We start from the raw sequence: 24,166 nt of genomic DNA on the forward strand, positions 1-24,166 counted from the left end.
CATACATCTATGATTGTATTTACACATTTACATATGTGTCTGTTAGTATATTTTCTTGAAATCGTAATATCATAAATGAATTTTTTCACGACAAATCTTACAATTTTTTTAGCCTTACATATTTTTTTGTGTGAGTGAGATGTGATTTTTATGTTGATATTTTTAAACTGAAACCATGATAACAATTATCTAAATGTGCATGGCAAGAACGGATGTACTCCCTTCGTTCCTAAATACTCCCTCCGTTCCTAAATACTTGTCTTTCTAGGCATTTCAACAAGTGACTACATACGGAGCAAAATGAGTGAATCTACACTCTAAAATATGTCTACATACATCCGTATGTAGTAGTCATTTGAAATGTCTAGAAAGACAAATATTTAGGAACGGAGGGAGTATAAGTCTTTTTAGAGATTCAACTACAGACTACATATGGAGTAAAATGAGTGAATCTACACCCTAAAACATGTCTATATACATCCGCATGTAATCTGTAGTGAAATCTCTAAAAAGACTTATATTATGAAACGGAGTGAGTAGTATTACTGCTTACGCTTGCATGGCAACGCTCAAGTTATTATAACCAAAATAAGCAGAGAGGAGAAACAATTGCATGAATCACCAAAAAAAAAAACCAGGGACCATCTTGAATTTTACTCATAGTGTGAGGGCCGAGATGCAAAACGCATGTGCACGGGAATATGCGATGGATGGCTGGCATGGCATGGGGGTCATCCATGCATCCATGCCATGCGCCCCTCCCGAAAATATCAAGGCCATGTCAGCCGCGCCCCCTGGCGATCTCGCCAGCCCCCAGCCGCGCACGCGCGAATAAGTATCTCCGCGCACCCACAGGTCGCCGACCCGCGGGCCCTCCGCTCCACATCCCAGGTGTCAGTCACGCAGCACACCGCATGGGCCCTCCACCCCTCGCCCCGCGGGCGAGTGAAATAACGGAGCGAACACTACACAGACCACCGCCTACCCCTCCCATTACGGAAAAAATCTTTTTCTCGCCTCTCCTCGCCCCTCGCTGTTTTCTCTCTCCTCCTCCTCTCTGCCTTCGCCCCCGCCTCCGTCCCGCCTCGCCCGCCGCGCAAAATCCCGTCGCCGGCGCTGCCGATTCGCCGCCCGAGCTCCGTATTGGAGCGCTCCTGACCGAGGTAAAGCTCCTGGATCCTGCCCCCGCTACCCCGAACTACCCCCCTTCCCGCAGCGCTACGTTTTGTTCATTTTGCGCCGTATTTGTTCATCTGCCGCCTTGATTTTCGCCCGCGGCTCGTGTTGCCGGTAGATTCGCGGGCAGTCTGTGTCTGAGTGTCCTCGGGCGAGGCGTTGGCGATGGTTTTACTCGAGAAGTCTTGTTCCGGCGGCGAGGTTCAGCTGATTGTGTTGCAGCTTCTCTTCGTAATCTCGAGTAGATCAACGGGAGATGGACGCTTGTTCCTGCGAAATTCGGGGCGATTTCGGCTTATCCGCGAGTAGCGCGGATTCGAGCTGGGGCTTGCTCCTTTTCAGGGTGTCATTTCGGCGCGTAGATTTCGCAGTTTCGGATGCGGATGTAACCGCTGGAGCGGAGATAGTTAGCGGAAAATCGTTTGGGGGTGAAGATGGTTCTATGTTAGCTTATAGTTTTCCATTTGAATTCAGAGCTAAACAGAACGTCACAAGCAGAAATCTCAAAAGAAGCGGGTGCTGTGAGCCTGCAAAATTTTACTTGCTTGCTTTTGAAATTATATATCTGATGCGCAGAATTAAGCTCCACTCCTTTGGGTTCCGCTGTGTTCAACTTCCAAGGGTTACGTGTTGGAATGGATCTATATTGCATTTGTCTACTTGCTATATTCAGCGTGGATGGATCTAATCGAATTTTCTAAATTAGAAACGTGAGATGTTCGATAATAGAAAAAAACACGGTAAGGCAAGTGAACTACCAATATTGTTTTACCCAAATTTGGTTAGCAGTCATCTGACTTGCAGTTATAGCCCCTCTGATATATGTGTATTGTGTATTATTATGTTCAGATTTGTATGAACTTGTACGGTAGCTATAAGCTTACAAAGTAGCTCTACTATTGTTTTTTCTTTTTCCTTTTCTTCCTTCTGGTTTTTGTTTCTGGGGTCCCAGTTCCGAGTTGTTTGCTTTGTTTCTGCGTTGTGCCATTTTGGTGTTACTCATCTAATACAAACGGCACATGTTTTTGATCTGATGCGTGTTCGAGAAAGATGGCATATCTTTTGTTTCTTTTAATGAAAATGAGAATGGTTGCTCCTTTTCTAGATGAGAATTTGATGCTTCTAGTTGTGTAAAAACACATCGATTTTACACACATCGGCTCTTTCTTAAGTCCAAAAGACAATCCTCAGCTCCGAAACAAAATCGTTCAATTTGCAACCTAAAACTCACCCCCACCCCACCTACCCACACTCAACCCACCCATGCTGAAAAAAGAACATCTTTTGGAAGACGTGCCATTTATGTCCAAGGCAGCCATCTCTCGAACTCGAGGAATCATGTAGAGCAAAACTGGATCTGAAACCAATGATGAAGATGAGCAGATGACTGTGAGCCCTTGGATCCTGATCCAAGGGTCAGAGTTGGCGATTAGATATTTCTTTCCTTTGCAAGATTCCTCAAACAAAACACCAAACCAATGTGTTCCTATACTATCTTATTTCCCCAAGCATCTGGAATCATTCCATTCCATCCCATTCTCAAATCCAGGATGGTTCCATTCCAGTCTACCTCATTCCTCAAACCACTAAGGGTTTTAGAGTTGAAATCCTTGTTCCGACTCTGGTAAGGGCTAGGAATGTAAACGAGACTTCTTTCTAGAAACATGTTGCCAAGGCTATGCAAAATTTGTTCCATTGGCTGGTTGACCTCCTCTCTTTTTCTTTTGTCAAGTTTCGGCAATATTTCTTGTTTTAAAATTTATTAAAATGACATCTATAATAATGTCCCTTTCTTTCTTTCGATTTTCCCTTTGCTATATTTTGCAATGCAGAGACGTTAAGCGCCTATGGTTGGAACTGGTTGATATGATATCTGGTCACATTGTGGGATGCAATCCCCCCTTAGTGGGGGGTGATTGAAGAAGTCAACAATAGGAGAACTTGCATCTTGCTGAAGTTTTCTGCTTCTGAGGCAAGTAGCTTATAAGAAGAATAGGGAATGTCATAGATGGATAAACTGACCGGCTATTTTAGCATGCTGTTGATATTAAATATGCTTTTTTTGCTAACTGGGGCAGTTTTTCTAATTTCTTTCTTTCTGAGTGTTCCTCTCTAGTTTCTTGAGCAGGCTCTTAAACTACCAAGTATGTCAGTGTCAAATGGGAAGTGGATTGATGGGCTCCAGTTCTCATCACTGTTCTGGCCCCCGCCACACGATGTGCAGCAGAAACAGGTACAATGCTCATAGTTTAGCTATGTTATATACGCTGTAACTTTGTAGACACCTGATGTTAATGCTATGCTTCTGTTGTGTTTTCTTTTTGAAGGCACAAATTTTAGCCTATGTTGAGTACTTTGGTCAGTTCACATCTGATAGCGAGCAATTCCCGGAGGATGTAGCTCAGGTACTGTATCTCTTAGCATAAATTAGTTTTGTTTGTGGTAAAATTTATATCAACTGTTAATATTTATACCCTTCCATCTTTCTTGCCTGTGTGCAGCTAATTCAAAGTTGCTATCCATCAAAAGAAAAGCGGTTGGTAGATGAAGTATTAGGTAACATATGAACTTCTGATAGCTACACATTATTACTACAGGCATATGAAGAAATAAATTCACACTCTTGTTTTTACATTTCGCCCAGCAACTTTTGTTCTCCATCACCCTGAGCATGGTCATGCAGTTGTACATCCAATTCTTTCACGCATCATAGATGGGACACTGAGTTATGATAGTCATGGTTCCCCATTCAATTCCTTCATCTCTTTATTTACCCAAAGTTCTGAGGTGAGGCCCTTACTTTCCTGGTTACTTTTAGTTCTCTTGCTTGATGCTGGTTGTGGTTGAAGTTCTGTTACTCATGAAGTGTACTTTTGGCTGCAGAAAGAGTACTCAGAGCAGTGGGCCTTGGCCTGTGGAGAAATTCTTAGAGTTCTAACTCACTACAACAGGCCAATCTTTAAAGTTGCAGACTGTAACAACACATCTGACCAGGCCACAGCAAGTTGTTCTGCACAGGAGAAAGCTAATTTCTCTCCAGGAAATGAGCCTGAACGGAAGCCATTGAGGCCATTATCTCCTTGGATCACAGATATTTTGCTAACTGCACCTTTGGGCATTAGAAGCGACTATTTTAGATGGTGAGTTGACCCTAATTTCTTTTTATCTTTTTCTTATGAAACGCGACTTAAGGCAATGTGACTATTAATAATGAGCAAAATTAGCGAATGGAGAAACAGGGTAAATAGTAGAACCACGGGAGGAAAATAGTATTGCAGGTGAGCAATAAGGCCGAAACTCAGGAGTAAGTGGCCTGTAATCAAGACCAAACTGCAAGCATCTCCGATATGCTAATGGGAGTGTGTGCTAATCAACTCCAAATATGCTAATGGCAGTGTGCTAATCAACTCTAAATATGCTAATGGGAGTGTATAATGTACATGAATAGTAAATGTCAACGCTTTTCAGCTTGTTGGAATATATGCTGTTACTGTTGTAAATCAACAGTTTGCTATCATACTTCATACACTTCGCTTAGTAATATTTGCTGATTACTTTGTTTCATTTTAAACCGATCAGGTGTGGTGGAGTTATGGGAAAATACGCAGCTGGTGGAGAATTGAAGCCTCCAACAACTGGTTAGTAACTTTGAAATCATTTTTTTGCCTGAAATGAGAAGATGCAGTAACACTAGATGTTTTCTTTATTCCATTGAGATTTTATGTCTTTGTTACTTCTTATTTTGATTATGCGGGTTTTCCAAGTGTGGAACACCTTTTCTTCTTGCAACAGATGCTAATTCTTGCCATAAACACAAATGATTAATTATACGTCTTTTTAATTTAGCTTACAGCCGTGGAGCTGGTAAGCACCCACAACTCATGCCATCCACCCCAAGATGGGCTGTTGCCAATGGAGCTGGAGTTATTTTAAGTGTCTGTGATGAGGAAGTAGCTCGTTATGAGACAGCAAACTTAACCGCGGCAGCTGTCCCCGCCCTTCTGCTACCTCCACCGACAACACCCTTGGATGAGCATTTGGTGGCAGGGCTACCCCCTCTCGAACCATACGCTCGCTTGTTTCATAGGTAAGATCCTATCAATTGTCATACCAGGCCGGGGGTCCTCCTCCATTTCTAAGAAAAAAATTGTCATACCAAGTCTGCTTTCCAGATTATACTAAACGTGTTACTCTCTTGTCAGATACTACGCAATTGCCACACCAAGTGCTACGCAAAGATTGCTTTTTGGTCTTCTTGAAGCACCACCGTCATGGGCTCCAGATGCACTTGATGCAGCAGTTCAGCTTGTTGAACTCCTTCGGGCAGCTGAAGATTATGCTACTGGCATGCGGGTATAACATACTGCACACTGGCTGTTGTTTCAGTGCCGTTAATCGTGATGCCTCACGATACAAAATTTTCATATCGTATGTTTTGGGTGTGCATGTTTATTAATCTTGGTAACTTTAAATTTCTGTACAGCTTCCAAAAAATTGGTTGCATCTTCATTTCTTGCGTGCGATTGGAACTGCAATGTCTATGAGGGCTGGTATTGCTGCTGATACAGCTGCTGCGTTGCTTTTTCGCATACTATCCCAACCAACGTTGCTTTTTCCTCCACTAAGGCATGCTGAAGGAGTTGAAGTGCAACATGAACCACTGGGTGGCTATGTATCATCATACAAAAGACAGGTATGCAATAGTTTCTGCATGTGGTTAATTTTTTATTACCTGTTTTTTCTTTAGTAAAGATTCGAAGCATAGTTAGTCTTTTCTGGGGCTTACGTATTCTAGGCTCTGTTGTTAAGTTCAGGGGGTCTTATTATACACTGATTTAGGCGTTGTTAGTCGCAGTTTACGTTACTGCATTAGTTGAGCTAAAACACTGCAACAGACAGCTAATCCTTATAGTTAATTTCCATTCAGCATTTGATCATTTTTGTATACTTGCTCATGTGGAATGCTTCTATCAATTCGTCAATCACTTATCTTGTGGTTTACCATGTTCTATGAGTAGAGATTTCACACCAAAGCTGCGCATTCAACTATCGTCTTTATTTACACCCTTCCGTGTGGGAATCCATGTTTTATTTTTCTTGGTTTTACTGATTGCTGCCTTATGTCTGCATGACTAATTTACCTGCTTGCACTTTGAACTATTCACAGCTGGAAGTTCCTGCATCTGAAACCACAATTGATGCCACTGCACAAGGCATTGCTTCCTTGCTGTGTGCTCATGGTCCTGATGTTGAGTGGAGAATATGTACCATCTGGGAAGCTGCCTATGGTTTGTTACCTCTGAATTCATCAGCAGTTGATTTACCTGAAATCGTTGTAGCTGCTCCGCTTCAGCCACCTACTTTGTCATGGAGCCTATACTTGCCACTGTTGAAAGTATTTGAGTATCTACCTCGTGGAAGTCCATCTGAAGCATGCCTTATGAGAATATTTGTGGCAACAGTTGAAGCTATACTCAGAAGAACTTTCCCTTCGGAAACCTCTGAATCATCTAAAAGACCAAGAAGTCAATCCAAGAACCTTGCTGTTGCTGAACTCCGTACGATGATACATTCACTCTTTGTTGAATCATGTGCTTCAATGAACCTTGCTTCCCGGTTGTTGTTTGTAGTATTAACTGTTTGCGTTAGTCATCAAGCTTTGCCAGGGGGCAGCAAAAGACCAACTGGTAGTGAAAACCATTCTTCTGAGGAGGCCACTGAGGACCCAAGATTAACCAATGGAAGAAATAGGGTCAAGAAGAAACAAGGGCCTGTTGGTACATTTGACTCGTATGTGCTGGCCGCTGTTTGTGCCTTATCTTGTGAGCTTCAGCTGTTCCCTATCCTTTGCAAGAGCGCAACAAACTCAAATGTAAAGGACTCTATAAAGATCCTGAAGCCTGGAAAAAACAATGGGATCAGTAATGAGCTACAGAACAGCATTAGCTCAGCAATTCTCCATACTCGTAGAATTCTTGGCATCCTGGAAGCTCTTTTCTCCTTGAAGCCATCATCAGTTGGTACCTCCTGGAACTACAGTTCAAATGAGATAGTTGCAGCGGCTATGGTTGCCGCTCATGTTTCTGAGTTATTTCGTCGGTCGAGGCCATGCCTAAATGCACTATCTTCACTGAAGCGATGTAAGTGGGATGCTGAGATTTCTACCAGGGCATCATCTCTCTACCATTTGATCGACTTGCATGGTAAAACTGTGTCCTCCATCGTGAACAAAGCTGAGCCTCTAGAAGCTCACCTGACTTTTACATCGGTAAAGAGAGATGATCAACAACACATTGAGGAAAACGGCACCAGCTCATCGGGTAGTGGCAACTTGGAAAAGAAGAATGCTTCAGCCTCACACATGAAAAATGGTTTTTCAAGACCACTCTTGAAATGCTCAGAAGAGGCTAGGCGAAATGGTAATGTTGCAAGTACATCCGGGAAAGTTCCTGCAACTTTACAGGCTGAAGCATCTGATTTGGCGAACTTCCTTACCATGGATAGGAATGGGGGTTATCGAGGCTCTCAGACTCTCCTAAGATCTGTTATCTCAGAAAAACAGGAACTATGCTTCTCTGTTGTCTCATTGCTCTGGCATAAGCTTATTGCATCTCCTGAAACGCAGATGTCTGCAGAAAGTACATCAGCTCATCAAGGTTGGAGAAAGGTATGATTCGTGTGGCCATTGGCATAACACATCAATGCTTCAGTGACATTCTAATTTTGTTATCTTATTAACTGTACATCTGACATTTTTTACGTATAGGTTGTAGATGCACTTTGTGATGTTGTTTCAGCCTCACCAGCCAAGGCTTCAACTGCTATTGTTCTGCAGGTAAAGATTTATTCAGACATTTGGTCGCAATGAAATTTGGTTCAGATTTTGGCTTCTTCTCCCTTGTTCATTTCTCACGTGGGAACATATATTATCTTCATGACATATACATACATATTTCCTGCCATATTTATGGACTCTTGTATGCAGGCTGAGAAGGACCTACAGCCCTGGATTGCTCGAGATGACGAGGAAGGTCAGAAGATGTGGAGAGTCAACCAGCGAATAGTTAAACTGATAGCTGAGCTTATGAGGAACCATGATAGCCCAGAAGCATTGATAATTCTTGCTAGTGCTTCAGACCTTCTACTTCGTGCTACAGATGGGATGCTTGTTGATGGTGAAGCTTGTACCTTGCCTCAGTTAGAGGTAAGACACATATACAAACTTTCTTCACAGAATAGCACAAACATATCATCTGTCGTACTTTGCTGTCGTTAAAGCATCATCGACTCATTTTCTTGCTTTGGAAGTTGCATGTCACCCGATTCTTTCTGACAACATTCGTTCCTGTGATTGAATATGCACAGCTCCTGGAAGTAACTGCTAGAGCTATTCATCTCATCGTTGAATGGGGAGACCCAGGTGTAGCAGTTGCTGATGGCCTCTCAAATCTGTTAAAGGTATGTCCTGTGCTCAGATCACAGCCCTATTCTCTCCATCAGAAACACACCGACGTTTAGAATGCTAACACTCATGTGGTTTGCAGTGCCGTCTATCACCTACCATCCGCTGCCTCTCCCACGCTAGCGCACATGTACGAGCGCTCAGCATGTCCGTCCTCCGTGACATCTTGAACAGTGGGCCACTAGGTTCCACTAAGATCATTCAAGGCGAGCAACGGAACGGCATCCAAAGCCCGAACTACCAATGCGCAGCAGCAAACACGGTGAACTGGCAAGCGGATGTGGAGAGATGTATAGACTGGGAAGCCCGCAGCCGGCGCGCCACCGGGATGACCCTCGCCTTCCTCACCGCTGCGGCTAACGAGCTCGGCTGCACCCTTCCTTGCTGACAAGGCCATATTTGGAGCTGACAATCAGCGACACTTGACAGTTGGCGCGAGCAGTTGCTGCATGGTCAGCGAGCAGGATGGCTAATTAATCCCTTGCTCAAGGATGGCTTCCCAGTCTGCCCTGCCCCCATGATGTGATTCAAAACTGATGTATATTAGCTGATGTTCCCAATCATACGGAGCCTTGCTCCCGCGGTGTGATTTTAACTTGCAATCTGACGTTAGATGTTCAAGCATATTGAACTGCTTGTGCTGTAACTTGTATTCATGATGTAACCGAAAGATGTCCGCTATGGTAAATGAAGACGTGTCATTTTTCGTTCTCCACACATATGCATATCTGCGGAGCTTCCCCACCGAGCCTGCACGTTTGCGTTACATAGCATGTGCGCAGTGGTACCCACTTGGTTGCTTTACCGATTCTCCATCTACAAATGCCTGGGGTTAACCACTTTGTTGTACGATTCTATCAACACAGAATGATCTTTTTACATCTTGTACATATGTTTTCTCTCTTCTATAAAGCTATGGTATGCTTTTGGCGTACCCTCGAAAAAAAAGAACGATCTTTTTACATCAAACAGCGAAGCGAGCTCCCTGGTTCCTTTACTAAGATCAAAACCACAATGTCGCAATAAAATCAGTATATACAACCTTCAAAGGCTGCAAAATTCAAAGAGACACGATAACGAACACACAGAACTAGGGCAGCCGGATACAGTTCTGGCCTACAGGCAACTCATGCCGGCGTCATAACATCCCAAACCTAGGCAATCATCCAGCTCCAGGTATCACCAAGGAGTTGTTATCGGTGACTGCATTAGCACGCCTAATTCCAGCGGCAAGGTCTGACTAGAGACGTTCTTCTTGCCACAGGTGTGTAACGCCCCGATCTGTGTCGCAGGCGACCAGAGTAGGCAGAGGGGGATCTGGGAAAGGGGGATGAGATAAACTTGGAGAAGGGGATGAGCAGAGGAGAGAACAGAGGAGGGGAATAGTTTACTTCTTCAGACTTGCGATACACGCCCATCTCCAGGGCTTAAGTACACACGCACACCTACTGGCTCCTGGCCCTAGCGGCTTACATGTGGGACCACCCACGCTTACACTTGGCATGCCAACTGGCAGTCACACGGTGGTATGCAGCACCGGGGTGACATTCTCCCCGCCTTGAGAAACGGCCCCTTCTTCGGAGTTACTGTCTTCCCAGATTGGTGACTGTGGATAGCGACGTCGAAGAACTTCATAGTCTTCCCAGGTTGTCGACAGAGGAGTTGTGTTCCATGCCACCTGCACCTGAACCACTGGTGCGTCTCCTCTCTTCATCATCCTCCGATCCAAAATCTGAACTGGGTTAGAGTCCACTGCTGATAAGTCGACGGTTGCAGGCAGTTCGGAGAACACTGGTGTGTAATTGGGTGTGAACGGCTTCAGCTGGGACACATGGAACACAGGGTGAATGCGACTGTCGGGCGGCAGCTCCAGCTTGTATGCCGAGGGACCAATTTTGGCGCTGATGGTGAATGGTCCGAAGAACTTGAACGCCAGCTTGGCGCACGGGCGGCTGGCCACCGATTTCTGCACATAGGGTTGCAGTTTCAGCAGTACTTGCTCCCCAACCTGAAAGACGCGCTCAGTGCGGTTTCTGTCTGCAAACTTTTTGTACTTCTGTTGCGCCCGGGTCAACTGTGCCTGCAAGTGTTCCTTGTGCAGTGCCCAATCCCACTGCTCCCCTTCCGGCAATGATGCTTGTGTTGCCGGCCATGTTGCCATGCTGCCCTCGTTGGCATCCACCCCATACAGAGCCTTGAACGGAGAGCAACCCAGAGAAGAGTGGAAAGAGGAGTTGTACCAGAATTCTGCAGAGGGCAGCCAGCGACACCATTGCGTGGGAGTGTCGTGAACAGCGCAGCGCAAGTACATCTCCATGCACTGGTTCACGCGCTCGCTTTGTCCGTCCGTCTGGGGGTGATAGGCAGTGGAGTAGAGGAGCTTGGTGCCCGCGCTGGCTAGCAGTTCCCGCCAAAGCACGCTGGTGAACACTTTGTCGCGGTCGGAGACGATGGAGGAGGGGATGCCGTGCAGCTTGACGATGTTGTCCCAGAACACTCTTGCCACTCGTGTCGCCGTGAATGGGTGTCGCAGGGGCACAAAGTGTGCAAGCTTGGTGAAGCGGTCGACAACCACCATGATTGTGTCATACCCTTCGGACTTGGGCAAGCCCTCGACGAAGTCCATTGTCAGATCACGCCACGGGGCTGTCGGAATGGGCAGGGGTGCCAACTTGCCTGCTGGTTTATGCAATTCATGCTTCGCCTGTTGACAAATCTGGCACTGCCGCACATAATCTTCAACATCATGTTTCAGACCCTTCCACTCAAACAGCTTCTTGACACGGTGGTAAGTTGCTGTCGAGCCAGAATGGCCCCCCACGGCACTGTCATGCAGAGCGCTGATCAGTTTGGTGCGCAGGGCTGTGTTTGCGCCGATCCACAGCCGCCCGCGACGGCGAATGACTCCACGGTACAGCTCGTACTCCTCGTCGTCCGGACTGTGCAGCGCGAGCTGCTGAATCTTTTCCTGGGCATCTGGATCCGTGGCATACAAATTGGCCACTTCCTGAATCCATGTTGGCTGGCAGAGGGACAGAGCATTGGCGCTGTAGTGACTGCCCACGCGAGAGAGAGCATCCGCCGCGCTGTTGTCGACGCCCTTCTTGTACTGGAACTTGAATTGGAGGCCGACCAATTTGGACATGGCGCGGCGCTGGACATCGGTCACCAGATGCTGGTCCCCAAGCGTGCATAAGCTTTTGTGGTCCGTGACAATGGTGAACGGCCCGCGTTGCAGGTAAGAGCGCCATTTGTCCACGGCCATCATGACGGCCAAGAACTCTTTCTCGTAGGTGGAGAGCTTCTGGTTCTTCACGCCCAACGCCTTGTTGTAGTATGCGATGGGGTGGCCGTCTTGGACGAGCACGGCACCGATGCCGGTGTAGCAGGCGTCGGTTTTGATGGAGAATGGCTTGTCGAAGTCAGGAAGGGCGAGCACCGGCGTGGTCACCATCGCCTTCTTGAGCGTGTCGAACGCGAGCTGCGCCGACTCGGGCCATGCAAAGCCTTTCTTGGTGAGCTGCTGGGTTAGCGGCTTGGCAATGATCCCGTAGTGGGGAACGAACTTGCGGTAATAGCCGGTGAGCCCCAGAAAGCCACGGAGCTCGGTGGCGTTGGTTGGAGTAGGCCACTGCGCCATGGCGTCGGTCTTCTCAGCATCAGTCGCCACGCCCTGCTTGGAGATGACGTGACCCAGATAATCAATGTGATCTTGCGCGAACGAGCACTTGGACATCTTGGCATATAGCTGGTGCTCGCGGAGCAAGTTGAGGACGATGCGGAGATGTTCCAAATGGTCCTCGAGTGTCTCACTGAAAACAAGGATGTCGTCAAGAAAAATGATGACAAACTTACGGGTATACTTGGCGAAGATAGCGTTCATCAGGCATTGGAACGTGGCCGGAGCATTTGTCAACCCGAATGGCATGACTCTGAATTGGAAATGGCCGTGGTGAGTTTTGAATGATGTCTTGTGTTCATCCTGTTCGCGCATGCGAATTTGATGGTAGCCTGCGCGCAGGTCAAGCTTGGAGAAGAAAGCCGCTCCGGCAAGTTCATCGAGTAGCTCGTCGACGACGGGCAAGGGAAACTTGTTCTTCACGGTCACGTCATTGAGACGCCTGTAATCCACGCAGAATCGCCAGGTGCCATCCTTCTTCTTCACAAGCAAAACTGGCGCCGCGTATGGACTGACCGAGTGCGTGATCACACCGGCGTCGAGCATTTCTTTGACCTGCCGCTCAATCTCGTCCTTTTGCAATGGAGAGTAGCGGTAGGGCCGTGTGTTTGTTGGCTGGGCTCCATCTTCCAATGTGACCGCGTGATCATACTGCCTGTGGGGAGGCAAGCCGGTGGGTGCGGTGAACACGTCGCTGAATTCTTCCAGGAGATCGTTGATGGGCGTCTGCGAGGGCTTGCGTGGTCTTGGTTTGGGGGGCTGCATCTCACCATGGCCATTGCCCAGATATCATTGCCGGCGATCAACTTGCATAGTTCTGCCGGTTGCACCGCTGCGAGAGTGGGTGTCGACTTTGGACGAACACCTTGTAGCTTGACTGTCTCGCCCTTGTGCAGGAAGGAGATGAATTTCTCCTGCCAGTGGCAAGTCATTGGGCTGTTCTTCTCCAACCAGTCCATGCCAAGGATTCCATCGTATGCGCCTGTGTCGAGCTCGTACATCAGCGTCGAGAACGTGTGGCCCTGCATCCACCACTGGAGCTCCGAAACTTAGCGCGAGCAGGTTAGTCGGTCGCCATTGGCCACCCGCACCTCCAAGGTGGCGATCTCTTGCGTTGTCGCCCCAACGCGCTCGACGAACGACTTGTTGACGAAGCTGTGGGTGCTCCCAGAGTCCAGTAGAAGGAGCATAACTTGGTTGCCCACAAGCGCGCGGAGACGGATTGTGCTTGGCGCCTCCGAGCCATCCAGGGCGTGCGCTGATATTGTGCAACACTCTGGAGGGGGTGCTTCTTGTTGGGGTGCATCGAGCAGGTCGAGAGCGTGCACGGTGTCGTCGGTGAGCAGCTCCCCGTATGCGCCCACTTGGATGGTGAGGAGCTGGGCCCGCGTGTTGCAGCGGTGATCACGAGTGTACCGGTCTCCGCACTTGAAGCAGAGTCCGTTGGCGCGCCGGAACTCCTTGAGTTGTCGTTCGCGGCCGTAGTCGTCGGGCTGTTGGCGGGGCGTGGCCGGCGGCCGGGCGGGCACCGGTGGTGGTGGGCGGCCCTGCGGCTGCGGCCGTGGACGCGCCCTGGGCGTGTTCAACTCCTCCTCTTGAATGCGTGCGAGAATGGACGCACGCGTGATGCTGTTGGGCGCCTGCAGTCGAACTGCTGCGCGCAACTCGTCCTTGAGGCCCAGCAAAAATTGAGTGATGAAGAATTTGTTGCTGAGAGATGGGTCGAGTGCCAGGAGATGATACATGTATGTATCGAACTCCTTGCGATACTCGCTGACCGTGCCAATCTGACGGAGCTGCAACAATTTGTGCATCTCCATCTCAAATTCGTCGACCCCGAACTCCTCTTGAATCGCAGCGCAGAACGCATTCCAACCGAGTCCGCCATGTGTTTGGCGAAATGCCTGAAGCCAGTGAGCCGCTTGCCCTTCAATGTATAGTGTCGCCGTGGTCACCCAACTCGCGGGCGGCACATGGTAGAGGTCGAAATACGCCCGGCAGCGGTCGAGCCAGAGGTAAGGCGCGCTGCCATCGAAGCGAGGGAAGTCGTGCTTCGGCGGCTTGACATAGTGGTCACCGTGGTGCTGCTGCTGGTGTTGCGCCTCGCCGATCTGGTGGTACTGCTGGTGCTGGGATTGGACGCCGGGTTGTGGTGCTGTGGCCAACAGGGGCGGGCGCTGGTCTGAGAGGCGCGGAGACGGCGGCGGCCCATGTTGGTGTTGTGGCGCCGGGGCCTGGGGCCGCGGAGGTGGTGGTGGTGGTGGATGGAGCACGGTCGGGGAGGGCGATTCCGACGGAGAGGGCGATCTCTCCAGCGCCTTGCGAGTCTCGTTGACATCCGCCTGCGTGAGATCGACTTGCTTGGCGAGGGAGCGCAGATCTTGCGAGACTTGGGTGTTGAAGGCGATCTGCGCCTCGAGCCGCTTGTCGCTGTCGACCTTCTGTTCGTCGAGGCGCGCGAGAATCGTCTCCATCATGGCCTTGAGGCTGGTGGTGTTGTCGTCCATGGCCGCCAGCAACTGCCGGGTCTGGACGGAGGGCTTGGACGGTGCCGTCTCGCACCCCTGCTAGATCGAACCCCGCCGGGGATTTTGCGTGATCTCGCCGGAGCAAGCCACACCCGAGGCGGTGGATGTTACCGATCCAAATCAGGAGGCAGCAGCGAAAAAAAATTGGGGCAGGATCGGAGGCTCTGATTACCAATTGTAACGCCCCGATCTGTGTCGCAGGCGACCAGAGTAGGCAGAGGGGGATCTGGGGAAGGGGGATGAGATAAACTTGGAGAAGGGGATGAGCAGAGGAGAGAACAGAGGAGGGGAATAGTTTACTTCTTCAGACTTGCGATACACGCCCATCTCCAGGGCTTAAGTACACACGCACACCTATTGGCTCCTGGCCCTAGCGGCTTACATGTGGGACCACCCACGCTTACACTTGGCATGCCAACTGGCAGTCACACGGTGGTATGCAGCACCGGGGTGGCAGTCACGCCTAATTCCAGCGGCGAGGTCGGACTAGAGACGTTCTTCTTGCCACAGGTGATGGCTCCACGATTGGTGAGCCAAACGGGTGCACCTGCTGTTAGAAAATTATTATTAGGGTTTAGCCCTATCCTCTATGCCTTTGCCTTATCGGTGGCGCCATTTACAATGCAATTTAAGGCTAAAGGGCAAGGCCTACTTATACTGCTAATTCGAGAAACTTGATTTGTATACAAATAAGCTTTCAAGCCAAAAAAAAAGCTTTCAAGCTTAAAACAACTTGTTTTCAAATAGAGTTTACATGCGATTAAAAACAACAATATAATTCATCTTTAATTGAACACTTTGCTACTACGTCCAACATGCACATGTGAGTTTTCTTTTTTGCGAAAATGATTTAGATCTATTATCAAAGTTCACTGGAAGTACAAAGCACCTCAAACATAATAAAAATTACATGTGAGATGTGCACATTTAGATTAATTATGTAGACCTCGATCTAGTTTCTTCTAATTATCAGTGTACTTGGCCAGTCTTCCCGATACACAGTATATTGTGCACTGATAATCGACCAGCTTCCGGCAGTGCAACAACCACACGATGTTACGGACGTACAAAAAGTTCTTATGAATGCACTTGGATATCATGAAGGCAGTTTGCGTTGGAGAGATGAGGTGGTCGATGTGAGCGGCAAGACGCATTGACAATACCTTAGCAAGAAGCTTGGCGAAAGAGTGGATCAGGCCTATAAGCTTGAAATCTGTGACGTCGATCCGAGCGCCATTCTTCAACAGTAGGGTAACCATGGCGGTGTTAATGACATCATCTGATTTGGTGTTAGTGGCATACATATTTTTTGTCTATTGTACTTGTGTCATTCATGGGACAAGCTTTAGTAGAATCGAAACATGACTCGCCTTAAATGCTATTTGTTACATTATTACTCACATGCTCAAGGAAGCTGAAGAGGATGATGATGAAGAAGAGGAATAACCTAGTAGATGGATGGTACTTGAATTGTTTGCATGCATGGTGAATGCAGAATCCAACTTGAGTGTTGAGTTTGCGACCAGAAAGTTTTGAACATGTAACTGTTTGTAGATCAACATAATACAAGCGGAGAGACAAGTGGAGGGGCCTTTCAAAAGCTGTAGGGGCCACGAGCCCACGACTACCTGGTAAAAAATCTCATTTGGGCTGGGGGGAAAGGAAGGGGAGGGGGGGGGGGGGGGGCACTGCCCCCTAAGACTTGTTGTACCTCCGCTTGTATTATGTTGATGTACAAGCAATTACATGTTTAAACCTATCTGGTCGCAACTCACCACCCAAATTGGATTCTACATTCACCATGCATGCAAACAAACTCCACCGTTGGTTGCGCTGTTGGCATCACCACTTACCATGGAGACCACCAACCAAGATCTGGAGTCCCACGACTCATTGTGGAAGCTCTATGAGCTGTTGGGGGCGCGCTACAAGGTAGTAGTAGCACACGATCCGCGCGAGAAGCTTCGCCGCTTCGCCGCTTCGCCAACATCATTCAGATGACGTGCCGCTTGTACGCCTCCCTAAGTTGCGGGTGACACATCGTTGGGGATCAACATATTCGCCGACCTAAGCAATGGCTATGTCCGTCGCAACTACATGTGTTGGAGGACCATCATTGATGATGGCAGGAAGAAGCTAGCACAATGTCACTGCTGCCATGAAAAGGTGCGGCGCCGACGGGACTCTCCCGCTCCCCATGTCCATTGATCGACTGGCGCGAGAAACGTTGTAAGGGGAAGTTGTGAATGTGCTACACGGAAGGTACACTCTCTATCTAGACCATCTATGTCTGTGTTGAAATCCGTGCGCATATTTGTTTTCTTTGTTTCTCACCAACGGAAAAACATTTGAACTTTAAAATGTTCACGTCAACACCATGTGACTACTACAATGTGCATAACTATTATAATATCAATTTAGATATTTTTGTTGTACATAAAAAATCTGTAACATTTTCTGCGCAGTGTAGTATGTGTGTTGTTGACTTGCAAAGTTTACACTTTAAGTGTTGTTTGGTTTGGTAGAAACAGTAGTAAAATTTAGAGTCAATTACACCACTGGTGCTTAAACTTGGCTAGAAAAGTCAATTTAGTGCTAAAACTTGTGGCGTACATTGGACCAGTGCCAGAACTTGGCTCGGATGTTACTCTGCCAACATGGCAGTGATTCAGTCCCACTTAGCAGTACAAATTATTAAAGTTGCGTGTGTGGCATCGGCTGGGTCCCACTTGTCAGACAAAGAATACAAATAACAGAAAAAAGTAAAATACTATACACCGCCATGGTTCGAACTTGTGAACTCGGCGTTACGAGTGAGCGCCAATAGCCAACCAGCCAAGTAAATTTAATTAACTAACAGGATGCGCATTCTTCTTATCTTTTCAGAATCAAACGGGCTACTGCCATTGCCGCCCATTTTGCACTGTTATTTTCTTATAGAAATTTGTAAATCATATGTAAATTATGACCGTGTGTTACAAATACTATATACGTAAATAAAATATATTACATAATAAGTATTCATATTAATTTAAAAATTATTCAGTCACATATGAAATATGCATATAATTAAATTATGAATTAAAAAACGTTAACAATTTACATGTTTAATAAAAATATTAAAGTAATTTTTTCTATCTATCTAAATAAATTACCATATGAGTTTAAAAATGTTCACTGTTTTAACAATATAATCATGTAGTGCACAAAAGTGTTCAACCTTTAAGAATTTTTATGTTGCTTTAAAAAGTGTTCACATGTTCTTATAAAGTTAATGTGTTTTTATAAAGAACAATATTTTGTTTAATTAAAAATAAATATGAGCCTAGTGTACGCACAAATTGCGGATCGTCAATTAAATTTTCTCACCTTTTAATAATCCATATTTTTTAAGTTAAATGAATATTTTTTCAAACAATATGTGATTATTTTAATTTATGCTAGTTCCTTCTTCTTTGGATTACAATTTCAATGTATGCTGTTTGGTTGAAAGGATATAAAACATATGTATGCACTGATATTAAAATATCAAAAGTTATTGGTCATGTAGCTCTTAGAAAAAGAGTTATTTGTCTTGTTGGGTAGCCACGCGCACTGGGAAAGTTTTGTTCTGATTCGAACGGCCGCTACTTACTTTTCCTTTGGATTAAAAATATGAAGGCTCTGCGTCCAGTTATGGCAACTAAGGTCGTTTGCCCGGTTGGCTAGACATGAGTACATGTGAGGCCAAGGTTGCCTGTTCGAAACAGGAGAACGCAGTACTTTTTTTCCTGTTAATATTATATACACTCTTTGACTGACAGGTGGGACCCAATCACTGCCGCGTGGGCAGAGTATAGATGTACAAAGCCATGTCAGCGCCGCGGGCATATACGAGCTAGATTTGCACCGTATATGCACGCCCCAACCAAGTTCTAGCACCCGTTCAATGTATGCTGCAAGTTTTAGCACTAAAGTGATTTTTTCATGTCAAGTTTAAGTACCGGTGGTGTAATTGACTCTAAAATTTATGTAGTGATAGAGCATGAATCTTAATGCAAAACTGAATGACCTAGATAGGAGGTGCCGCTACATGGAAGTATTGAAAATGCACATTCAAGTTGCAAAGGCCAGCCGTGTCTCACTCCGGTCAAGGACGAGGCGGACTGTGGCGCCTGCTGGGCGTTCGCAGCGGCGGCAGCGCTGGAGAGCCACAACGCCATCTGAAGAAACAGCTTGGTTCGGCTATGAGAGCAGGAGCTCGTGGACCGCGATACGAAGACCAGTGGCTGTGCATGCGGTTTCACCACGGCTTTGGGATAGCATCTCCTTCCACGACTACACTGGCGGCATGTACAAGTGGCCGTGTGGAACTGACGTTGACCACGAGATGCTGCTCGTAGGATACGGCTACGATTACTGAATCTTGAGGAATTGGTACGGAGAAGGATGGGGGAGAAAGGTTGCATGTTGCTGCCGCGCAACTCGGACAACCTCGACGTCAATGGGATGTGTGGCATCCTGTTGGATGGCGCCGCTTGCCCCGACATGGAAAGTCTCTTGATTGAGGTGGACTCTATAGATAGATAACTACGTACTATAGTGTATGCTCATTGAATAAAGAGGTAAATACTCCAAGAGTAATAGAACTTGCACGCGATGGTCAGTTTGATGCATAAATTTGCAAAATACGTATTTCTAGTCTTCAAACTTGTATGGGCATGCAAATACGGTCACATTTCGTATACACGGTAGCATGGTAGAACCGCAGAAAATCCCTCAAATTATTTTATTTATGTATTGAGAACCTAAAATAAAATGAAAAAACAAGGGGAGTGTGGGGTTTCAAACCCATGAACAGACGCTGGTATGCTTACGTGGACAACCACTAGACTGATGATGATCGATGTTTAGGCTGCACGACTAGTTTTTGTATCGTATCAATAAGGACAGATAAATTAAAGAAGAAATCTAACCATAAGAAAGGGAGGCTCACGGCTTGAACATGTAACCTCATGGTCAGCCTTAACTAAGCATCCACTGTGCTGCGATAACATAATGTGTCCTAAACGGATAAATATTTTCCATGTTGTTATTTCTTCTTGTTCTATGTAAGAAAACAACTTATCTTTCTTGTGCCTGTGACATTTAAAAAATGGTCATATTTACAAAAAAAAAGGTTTTTTTAGAAAAGGGTTAAAAAAAGGGTACATGACATTTAAAAAAAATTAAACATTGTAAAAATACATTTGTGTAGTTAAAAAACATAAGCTGCGTTTTACAAATGTTCACATACTTTAAACAAATGTTCGTGACATTTTCAAAAGAAATATACAATGTACAAAAATGTTCGCGTTGTTTAAGAAATGTTTTGTACTGTAAAAGATTAAATATATTTGGAAAATGATAATCATGTATTTTAAAAATTTATACATCAATTTTTTATACATATCTAACATTTTCCAAATATATAATTAACACTTTTTAAATATAAGTTTAATGTCTATTTTTTCATACACATTATCCGTTTCAGATATACATCTATAAAATAGTTTATACACATTTAATAATTTTTAATCATGCAATTAACATTTTATCAAATACAAGTTTTTTGAAATTTTGTCAAATACTCACTCCATTCCAAAATAAGTGAGTCAACTTTGTACTAACTTTTGTACAAAATTAGTACAAAGTTGAGTCGCTTATTTTGGAACGGAGGGAGTACATGTTAAATGTTTTTGGATGGTACGAAACATTTTTGAACTACACAAACATTTTTGCACATTGTATAATTGTTTTTAAAATTTTCATATCTTTTATAAGTACGTGAACATTTTTTAAATGCAACGTAAGTTTTCTAATTATACAAATATTTTTTACAATGTTTAAACATTTAAAAAAAATGCCACGTACCTTTTTTTGTAAAGAAAGAACATTTTTAAATGTCACAAACACCAGATTATTAGTTGTTTTCTTACATAGATAACAAAATGATAAATGTTTATCCATCCAGGACATGTTATGTATTCATTGCCCGGTGGATGCTTAGTTTTTTTTAGCATAGTACAGACACAAACGCTCATATACACGTGCATACACTCACCCCATTAAACGCACACATCACACCCTACCCCTATGAGCACCTCTGAAAGACCGAGCCGGCATATCATGTTAAAATTTACGAAGTCATCATAGGCACCTCGCCGTCGACGAAAATGTCTCCTCCCACTAAATGCGCATCGTTGGAAACTTGAAATAAATGCGAGCATCAGAATTTGAACCCTGATGGACTGGGGATACCACGTCTCTCTAACATGCTTAGTTAGGGTAGTTAAGGGTAATCACGAGGTCACTTGTTCGAGCCGTGAGCCTCCCTTAGATTTCTTGTTTAATTTTTCTGTCCCTGTTAATATGTTATAAAGACTTGTCGTTGAGCTTAACATCAACCATCATCAGTATGGTGGTTCTCCAAGCAAGCCTACTAGTGGCAGGTTGTGGTTTCGAAACCACACGGTTGCCTTGTTTTTAATTTTATTTTAGGGTCTTAATACGTAAATAAAAAAGATGAGGGATTTTCTGTAAATCTATCATGCGAAAGTGGCTGACAGTAGGCCCTAGCCACGCAGGCTGCGGATACGCCCGTATATGCGAAATGTGAAATGTGACTGTATTTGTACGCTCATGCAAGTGTAATGACCAGAAACACGTATTTTGCAAGTTTATGCATCAAAATGACTATCGCGTGCAAGTTCTATGGCTCCCGATGTATTTATCTCTTGAATAAACTTGCATGTTAATTTGACTACTCGACCAGTCGGTTGGACCCCATCTCGCCCCCGCGTCACCCTCTCTGGCGACACGAGGGAAGCCCCAGATCGAGCGCACCGCCACCTTTCTTACCTCACCTCGTCTCGTTGCCTTGTTTTTTCATTTTATTTTAGGGTCTTAATACGTAAATAAAAAAGGCGAGGGCTTTTCTGCAAATCTATCATGCGAAAGCGGCTAACAGCGGGCCTTGGCCACGCTGGCATGCCACGCAGACTGGGGATACACCCGTATATGCGAAATGTGACTGTATTTGCACGCTCGTGCAAGTTTAATGACCAGAAACATGTATTTTGCAAGTTTGTGCACCAAATTGGCTGTCGCGTGCAAGTTCTATGACTCCCGGGGTATTTATCTCTTGAATAAACTTGCATGTTAATTTGACTACTCAACCAGTCAATTCGACCCCATCTCGCCCCTGCGTCGCCCTCTCTGGCGACACGGAGGAAACCCCAGATAGAGCTGATAACCCACAAGTATAGGGGGTCGTTTGTAGTCTTTTTTGATAAATAAGAGTGTCAACCCAACGAGGAGCTAAAGACAGAACAAATATTCCCTTAAGTTTTATCGACCACCGATACAACTCTACACACACTTAAGGTTTGCTTTACCTAGAACATGAATAAACTTGAAGTACATTGTGAGAATAAAACTATGAATAAATTGCAAGATAATTAAAGTAGATAGCTTTTGTCACACAAGATAACTAGACCGGTAATCGATAACTTTTGTCACATACCGAGGGAGTCCTGGGTGATTGATAACTAGACCGGCAATCATTATTGCAATTTTATATGAGGAAGAGGCATGAGCTAATATACTTTCTCTACTTGGATCATATGCACTTACGATTGGAACTCTAGCAAGTATCCACAACTAGTAAAGATCATTAAGGTAAAACCCAACCATAACATTAAGTATCAAGTCCTCTTTATTCCATACGCAACAACCTGCTTACTCGGGTATGTGCTTCGGTCACTCACGGCACCTGTCGGTGTCAAAACCGGCAGATCTCGGGTAGGGGGCCCCCAATTGTGCGTCTGGATCAATGGTAACAAGGGACAATGAGGACACAGTGTTTAGCCAGGTTTGGGCCCTCTTAAAGGAGGTAAAACCCTACGTCCTGCTTGATTGTATTCAATGAGTATAGGGTTACAAGAGTTGATCTACATCGAGATCGTAATGGCTAAAGCCTAGCTTTCTAGCCTATGAATATTCTGATAGCCTCTACGGACTAAACCCTCCGGTTTATATATACACTGGAGGGGCCTAGCGTTGTACAGAGTCGGTTTGTGGGGGAAGGAAATAACATATCCGGACCTCTAACTTGTCATCCACGCATATAGGTGTCCTACCCGGACACGGGGGAAAAGTCTTCTGCTTTTTTCTTCACGGCCCATCAGTCCGGCCCATAAAAATAGTCCGGACACCCCAGGACCCCCTAATCCAGGACTTCCTCAACACCCACCATAAACGAATCATGAACGCATTGCAACATCCTACATTGGGGATCCCTCATGTTTGCGTGACATGTAGGGCATCATAGGACAACACCAAAATAAAACATACAACTCACACTAATCACGATCAGCTATCAACCCATAGGACAAAATGGATCTACTCAAACATCATAGGATACCCACATATCATTGGGAAATAGTATATAACGTTGAGCCCCATGTTTAAGTAGAGATTACAGCGGGTTGAAGAGAGGTTACACCGCTGCATAGAGGAGGAGAGAGTTGGTGTTGACGACGGTGAAGTTGTTGGTGTAGATCGTCGTCACGATGATTGCTCCGGTGGCACTTTGGCGCCACTGGGAGAGAGGGGGAGAGCCCCCTCCTCCTTCTTCTTCCTTGGCCTCCCCCTAGATGGGAGGAGAGTTTCCCCCTCTGGTCCATGGCCTCCATGATGGCGGAGGGGCAGGAGCCCCTCCTAGACTGGATCTATCTCTCTGTTCTCTTCTATTTCGCATTCCTGTTTTCTGACCGAAAATCGCTTCTTATATTCCTGGAGATCCGTGACTCTGATTGCGCTGAGATTTTAACACGATTTTTTTTGGATATAAGCTTCCTTGCGCCCGGAGAAGAGCTCCAACCGACTTACAGGGAGGCCATGATACACCTGGGCGCGCCCTGGTGGGTGTTGGAGGCCGTGGGCCTCCGTTTGCGTTGATTCCACCTCCCTAAAATCAAAAATATTCCAAAATAATTCTCCGTAAATTTTTATTGCGTTTGGACTTCGTTAGATATGGATATTCTACGAAACAAAAAACATGCAAGAAACAGGAACTGACACAGGGCACTGGTTCAATATGTTAGTCCAATAAATAATATAAAATGTTGCCAAAAGTATATGAAAGTTGTATAATATTGGCATGAAACAATCAAATATTATAGATACGACAGAGAAGTATCAGCATCCCCAAGCCTAATTCCTGCTCGTCCTCGAGTAGATAAATGATAAAAAAGATAATTTTTGATGTTTAATGCTACCTAGGATAATCTTGATCATATA

At 45.6% G+C, this 24,166-nt stretch overlaps 1 protein-coding gene across 3 annotated transcripts; it reads left to right on the top strand.

The window, feature by feature from the left end:
* The first annotated feature begins 876 nt into the window (after positions 1-876).
* LOC123068975 (protein GIGANTEA) lies at positions 877-9,353 on the top strand. Of its 3 annotated transcripts, none has more exons than XM_044491685.1 (16): positions 965-1,163; positions 3,009-3,148; positions 3,293-3,409; positions 3,504-3,581; positions 3,678-3,732; positions 3,821-3,963; positions 4,060-4,316; positions 4,756-4,814; positions 5,023-5,263; positions 5,379-5,529; positions 5,660-5,869; positions 6,344-7,843; positions 7,943-8,011; positions 8,162-8,380; positions 8,542-8,634; positions 8,721-9,353. In XM_044491685.1, the coding sequence occupies exons 3-16, from the start codon at positions 3,323-3,325 to the stop codon at positions 9,024-9,026; spliced, it is 3,468 nt and encodes a 1,155-aa protein (XP_044347620.1). In that variant the 5' UTR covers positions 965-1,163; positions 3,009-3,148; positions 3,293-3,322; the 3' UTR covers positions 9,027-9,353. The 3 variants fall into 3 exon arrangements, with proteins under 3 accessions (XP_044347619.1, XP_044347620.1, XP_044347621.1); XM_044491686.1 differs by having other exon boundaries at positions 3,305-3,409; XM_044491684.1 differs by lacking the exon at positions 3,009-3,148 and having other exon boundaries at positions 877-1,163.
* Positions 9,354-24,166: the final 14,813 nt, after the last annotated feature.

Source organism: Triticum aestivum, chromosome 3B (genome assembly GCF_018294505.1).
Source record: "Triticum aestivum cultivar Chinese Spring chromosome 3B, IWGSC CS RefSeq v2.1, whole genome shotgun sequence".
Taxonomy (NCBI): Eukaryota; Viridiplantae; Streptophyta; class Magnoliopsida; order Poales; family Poaceae; genus Triticum; species Triticum aestivum.